The sequence below is a fragment of the Aspergillus viridinutans genome (genome assembly GCF_018404265.1).
Source record: "Aspergillus viridinutans IFM 47045 DNA, scaffold_9, whole genome shotgun sequence".
Classification (NCBI taxonomy): Eukaryota; Fungi; Ascomycota; class Eurotiomycetes; order Eurotiales; family Aspergillaceae; genus Aspergillus; species Aspergillus viridinutans.
Window position 1 is genome coordinate 1678110 of NW_025091225.1, and position 6492 is coordinate 1684601.

The following is a 6492-nucleotide window of genomic DNA, read 5'->3' on the forward strand; positions in this document are numbered from 1 at the left end:
CTTGGCTGTCTGACCTCCAAGCACCTATTGCGTGTCATATTTATGACTACATTTCCTATCAGACCGGTAGATCTCAGTCAAAGAAAAACTAGTTGCAGTTAAGCACCACTTAGATGCTTATTCAACAAATACACCAATCCAGCCTAGTTTACAAGGCGGTTGCACTTGTGAAGGCTTTAGTAGTCATTCCCATCATTGTTTGCGCATAATTTCTAATTCCTTAGCAAGTAGAGCTGGCAGAATAGGTACATCGGGAGTCTCGCGTTTGGTCTTCAGTGGACAAATGTCGTATGGCATCGGCCTGTTCAGATGGTAAGAACGATCTTTCCACGCCCAGGATGCCTTCCGTTGGCAATGTCGTACGCCTCTTGTACATTTGCAAGGGGATACGTCCCAGCAACGAAAGGACGTACAAAACCCGAGTCCGCAAGTTCAGCCAAATAGTGCAAAGCCTTGCTGCTTCCTTCGACAATGAAGAACAAAGCGCGGACGCCCTCCCTACGTATACCACGCTTTTCATGATCCTCAGCAAAGTTGTAGCTCGCTGAATCCACGGATAAAAGAGTGCCGTTTTCTTTCACATATTTCCAGCACTTGGCCAACACGCCACCTCCGACTGTATCAATAATGATATCGTAAGCGCTGTCGTGGTGGCTCTCCAGCATGCCGTACTCAACCGTCTCGTGAGCACCGAGCTCTCGAAGGAACTCTGCATTGCGAGTATTCGAACTCGTGGCAGCCACAACGTGGAGTCCAGCAAGGGAAGCCAGCTGGACAAGGTAGACTCCAACAGCCCCAGCGGCACCAGTGATCAAAAGCCGGTGCTGCCCTTCGCCGGAGGTCCTAGATCTGTTTCTCGCTGCATCCTCAACGGAGGGTACAGGAACACTCGCACGGTCAAATAAGGCCTCGTATGCTGTCTGTGCACTAAGGGGAATAGCCGCGGCTTGCTCCCAGGATAGACTTTTTGGTTTCAGCGCAACTTCATTCTCCTCCACGATGCAGTACTCGGCCCATGCAGATGCGCGATTCACGTTTGACATTCCGAAAATCTCATCTCCCGGTCTGAACTTGCAATCCTCCGAACAAACCTCCGCAACAATACCCGACAGGTCGTTTCCGAGAATGGCATGCTCTTGACGATAGGTTTCGGGCCACGTCAACATGTCACGAATCACCGTTGTAGCCTTGACACGGACAAGGAGTTCGTCTTTTTTTGACAGCTTAGGAATAGGCACATTTTGATCGAGGTACAAGGCTGACGACGGTGCCGGATTTGAGGATGAATATGGAGCGGTAGATGAAGGAGCTGAACCCACACGAATTGCCTGCATTGCGAAAGATTTTCGATGTCTTCTTTGGTATGTCCGACTTGGGTGCAGATTTGCAAGCACGGTTCTCCAAATGCAGCCCCGAGGTGATGGTTTTAAATATAGTGTTGGAGACTATAAAGGGATTTCTAATGCGGTCGGCTCTCATAGGCGGTGATTGGAAGGGAGAGAAACTAAAATAAGAAGCTGACGTGGTGCTCCAAATGTCATGAGTCATCTTGATCTACATGGATCTTTTTATCTGAATGACCCGTCTAGGTGGTATTCGGATATCTGGGATCGAGGTGAGGCGATCTATGAGATGATGATTTGGATAGCTTCATGTTCGCTCCATACCGTAGTATACAGATCACCTAGATAGCCACTAGATTGAGGAGATCGGACCCTTTCAGACGGTTATCTCGGCGTGCAAATACTAGTTGATTACCGAACTTCTGCCAAAACTGCCGATGCTGACAACTTTCTGTCTCAGCTAATACACCTCTTCAACGCCGAGAATCCTTCGCGTACTAGTACCTGTGAGGGGATACCAAAGGCGCAAGACAACTTGCATGATTCACAAGTAAAGCATTTCCCTTCATGATTGGCCAGATGCGTGGTGCAAGTGTCATTCCCCGAAATTCGCAAAGCATACTTAGCCCAGATCTCAGCCTAACCAAACCAGAGAAACCGAAGACCATGCTGCCGGATGGTCTAACCTGTGGGATACAGATAATAGCGACCTCTGGGATAGTGGGAAACCGTCCCCGGCATTGATTGACCTCATTGAAGAGAGGCGCGACTTGTTCTACCCTTTGACCGAAGAGGGAAGGAAAAAGAAGGCGCTAGTTTCAGTGATCCTTTCTGAACTGTATGCCCCCTCTCTAGGCAGGCAGTAGGGCCTGGTAATAACCAAAATTCCAATGGTTTTTAGATTTCAATTTCTCCTACCTTAGGCCTATGCCTAGGGCCTAGCAAACATGCTTATAGAAAATTATAATTTTGATATGAAATATATAGTAATTATAGTTATTTTAATGTATATCTAAATATCACTTCAATATCTATAGGGTTGAATGGGTGGTGGTTAAAAATCATTCCCAAAGTAAGGTAGTTATCAAAGGTTGACGCACATATTTATAATCAACCACTTCTTCCATACCAAACCCTCACAGAGAAAATGATACCCTTATATCTCAACAACCACTAGATGTTTCGAAATAGGATTTCATTCTTAGATAGACTAGATACTAGGCTATCTAGTGATATCAAAATTCTCGAGAGATCCTTAAAATTAGTGATTACTAAGCAAAACAGTGCCAAGATAGCCGTTCAGTTCGGTCCCAAGATCCAATAGAGGTTGAACTCGCCCGAATGCAACTCTATTATATTACTACTTAAGAGTTATAGAATAAAGATATTGAGATGGTTCATATACAAAATATGAGTTATAATGGCATCAAACTACTCCTTAATTAGGTTTAGCTTATAGTAGACCGTAAGCTAAGGTAAGCTGGTTGTTGCACCCCACTGTAGTCACGCGTAATCAACATGGACGGAAATGTACATGTTACGCCTTCTTCTCCGTCTGTGTTTGTGTTTAAAACTCAGCGACGCTGAGACTATATAGCCATACAAGCATTATGATATTATAAATCGACATAGTAGGAAGGTACGACATTAGCGACTATCCTGACGCCTAAACAGCAATCTGAGGAGAGGGCGCAGGCTTTTGATTCACTCGTGTGCGAGCCACATCGCCCTGGCAAGCCAAGCTGACCTTCAGCCAGTCATTCGGTGTGGCCAGGTGCTCCAGCGAGCTCCGCATGCGCACCACACACTCGCGGTACAGACAGTTGTTCTCGAAGCGCCAGCTGCACAGGAGGGCCCGGAGCATACCGCCCTCGCGGCCACAGATCAAGGCCACCACAGGTGGTCGTTCAGCAGCAATCACCGACACGGTCCAGTTCCCTGTATCCACGATGGTGAACAGGCGGTGGCCCGGAGGCACTCCGAGGCGCTCGGCTTCTGCCGCCCAACCTCCCTCGCCCGGGACTCTGCCGGCTCGTACCTTGGCATGGCGTAGGTTTTTGGAGAAGATGGTCGACGAGGCAGCGTAGGAGAAGCGGTTATTGTCGAAGCCACAGATGGCCCTCTCGATCTCTCCCAGTGGCATAGTTCCTTCAAACCCGATCAAATGGCAGGAGACCCCCGTGTACCCGCCGTTGCAGAGCTGTCGCACCGCCCACGGACTAAACCACGAGATAACCCATCCACAGCCCATGAACAAAGCTACGCCGAGGAGATACATGGCCGGCTCGACTTCGTTCTGCCGCCGCGGTGCGGGATTGTCACTGTTATTGTAGCCGTTGTAGTAGGGCATGACCGAGAAGAGGAGCGCAATTGCGGATGCGAAGAGGCCGAATCCGGTTGCTAGGAACCAAGCGCCGCAGTACACGATCTTCTGCGATACGGTGGCACGGAAACCATTGAGGTCCTTGACATATTTGATTTTTGGGAAATCCTTCCACCGGATGGGGATCGCTCGACAGCGGTCCAGAATAACGGTGGGCGTGAATGGGTCATCACCGATACCCACCACATCGCACATCGGTTGGATGTCCCAGAGATGGACGGAGTATTGATCGCGATCCGCGATATTGCGCAGAAGCTCCTCGCTGCCGGCCACAATGAGGTCCTGTTCCTGATCGTTCTTCGTTGCTGGGTGCGGCCACAGGCAGGCAAGGCGCTCTAGCAAGCGGTTGCTATCGTTAACCAGCGAGAGCCGAGCGATGGCTTGAAAGGCGTTGTCCGAGGCATTGGGGATGATTCGATAGGCCAACAGTCCCATGGCGGCGTAGGCCAGGTCGGTCGTTGTGTAGCCCTCGGTCGACTTCCCTTCGGCTCGTTCCGCCAGGGCCTGGACTGCACAGGTAAACAGCTGCAACTCGCTCAGTTTGGTGGAGTTGCTATAATGGTTGATGAGGTGGCCGATCGCCTCTTCATGTTGCTGCTCCAGCCTGCGGTCTTTCTCGTCATCGTCGTCGTCCTTCCACGACTCGGGGCTGGATCCGGGCCAGAAGCTCTCGAGCATATCGGTCAATGTGAGCTCGTGCGGTCTTGAGGTCACCTGGCCATCGTATCCTTCGCCCGCTGCTGGTGGGGACGAGAAACAATATCGAATTTTGTCCGCAGCGAGTAAAACCTCCGGCAAAGTCCAAATGCGCGCACCCCACATTCTCTTGTGCTCCGGATCGTCATTGGGCAGGACCACATACACGCGCTTTGCACAGCGAACTGCATCACAGATTGTGTGGACATCCCTGGTCCTCTCCTCGTCGCTTGCGTGCGAGACACAATACACGTCCACCCAGAACGCCTGCACGGGCACTTCATCCTGCCTGTGCTCATTCTCATGAGCTAGCAGGCTCTCGGCGACCCGATCGAAAAAAGGCCGCAGGGCCTCGTCTGATTTGCCGAGGAAATTCGCCCGCGAGAAACTGAGGAAAATGTACGGGGGGAGCAGGCCGGTCTTCGGATCACGGAGGCCGTTGGTCTTCTTGGCCACCCACTGGCCTGTGGCCGCGTCTTTGACCACCAGGCGGCGAGGGATCGCCAGTCTGGCGACCTGCGACTGCGGCTTGTCGTTGTTCGGCGCCTGATCGAGCGGGTTGACTGCATGTTTAGGCCAGTACCACTGCACGTTCTCGTATTCCGCGTACGGCTCGGTCGACCCGTCATCCGTCCATGGCGCGGTGACAATCTGGATAGAGAGCATCAACTGGATGATCCACGCCAGAAGAATCGTGCAGACCGTCGACGCCAGGGCATGCAGGGTCCGTCGACAAAGGTCTTTCATCACCAGGCCCAAACTCTTCTTCTCCTTCTGTTTCTCATGGGGGATCGCATCATCTTCGTCATCGTCATAATCTTCCCCTTCGTCATCATACTCATACCCAAGCGGATTCAAGCAAAAGTCCGCCAACCGAATGATAAGCGGCGAGTGACCCTTGATCTTGCGCAGACCCCAATGCCGAGGCCGAGTATCATTATGCGCTTCCGGGGTCGCCTGCACAGCGAGCCGGCGAGGGATTTCCTTATTGGTGCTGTAGTACGTGTCGAGGTCGGGATACTTCTCGTGCGAGTTATCGCCATCAGGATTCCGATACCGTCGCTTTCTGTACACGCCGCGGCCATCTTCCAGCTCTCGCATGCGACTATCAAGCTGGTCTGCGGTTATGGCCGGTCGCCGGAATCTCTCTCGCACCGACCATTTGCCATTGTACTGTGTGGTGAGATGGTCCTTTGCCCTGTTGGTTCCGACGAAGGGGAGATGGAAATGGCTATCGTCATGGTGGGATTGCTGTTGCCCGTTGGTGATGGGAGTCTGCGAAGATGCCGCCATTGTCTTTTCCATGTTTCCGCCTTTTCCAGCCCTGTTATGGAGCGTTATTATCTTCCTCCTGAGTACTTTTTAGTGGCGAGCATCCCCGGCTATATAACATTCAGCCTCGCCTGAAGAGAGCTGACCATCACACAAGGCTGTCTCGCCTCGCGCGCAATTGGGGAAATTAATAATCCACTCGTGTTTCACAGCTAGCTAACGAATGCTTAGTTTGGTGGTCAGTTTCCAAGTCGGTAAATGATATTCTCAGAATCATCTTAACACCCAATCAGCGCAATACATACAGTGCTCTGACGGGAATCTGGACGCCCCTTTCACAGTCCGCGGCGCCTAACGAAATCGCCTACTAGCTGCCCGAATTATTCTGCTGATATAATCCATTATTATAGAGCATCTGGTCTAAGAGGGGGCCCGTGTGGTCCCGCTCAGCCTCGCCCTCGTATTCAACCTGGGTCCCTTGCCCTCCATACCGATGATCTGTCGCTGCTGGTTGGTCTGTCAACAAGTCAGAGTTTATGTGTCATGTATTATTCAGTTAGTTCTCACGTCAGAGTGAAGTACTCAGAGTAGTTAGGGGACGGATTTACCAGTCTCCTATTCCTTTTAATTAGAGATCGTCAAGAATGTCCACGGCGTTGAAATGGAATCACCCTATTCTTCCTTATTTGAGTCATTTGATTTATCTGTTGCTTTCACCTAACTTTTCCGGATTTCGTGGGGATCGGCAGTCAGATATCATTCATAATATTACGACTGACAACTGTTTTTATTTCTACT

General features: G+C 50.8%; 2 protein-coding genes across 2 annotated transcripts; both read right to left on the bottom strand.

Moving 5' to 3' along the window:
* Window positions 1-305: 305 nt before the first annotated feature.
* Window positions 306-1334, bottom strand: Aspvir_010178 (NADP-dependent oxidoreductase; the record flags this gene model as incomplete). The annotated part of the gene is made up of 1 exon (XM_043273311.1): window positions 306-1334. The coding sequence occupies one exon, from the start codon at window positions 1332-1334 to the stop codon at window positions 306-308; it is 1029 nt and encodes a 342-aa protein (XP_043129246.1).
* Window positions 1335-3009: 1675 nt separating this feature from the next.
* Aspvir_010179 (uncharacterized protein) lies at window positions 3010-5715 on the bottom strand (the record flags this gene model as incomplete). Its single annotated transcript, XM_043273312.1, has 1 exon — window positions 3010-5715. One exon carries the CDS (start codon window positions 5713-5715, stop codon window positions 3010-3012), a length of 2706 nt encoding a protein of 901 aa, XP_043129247.1.
* Between the last annotated feature and the right edge of the window lie 777 nt (window positions 5716-6492).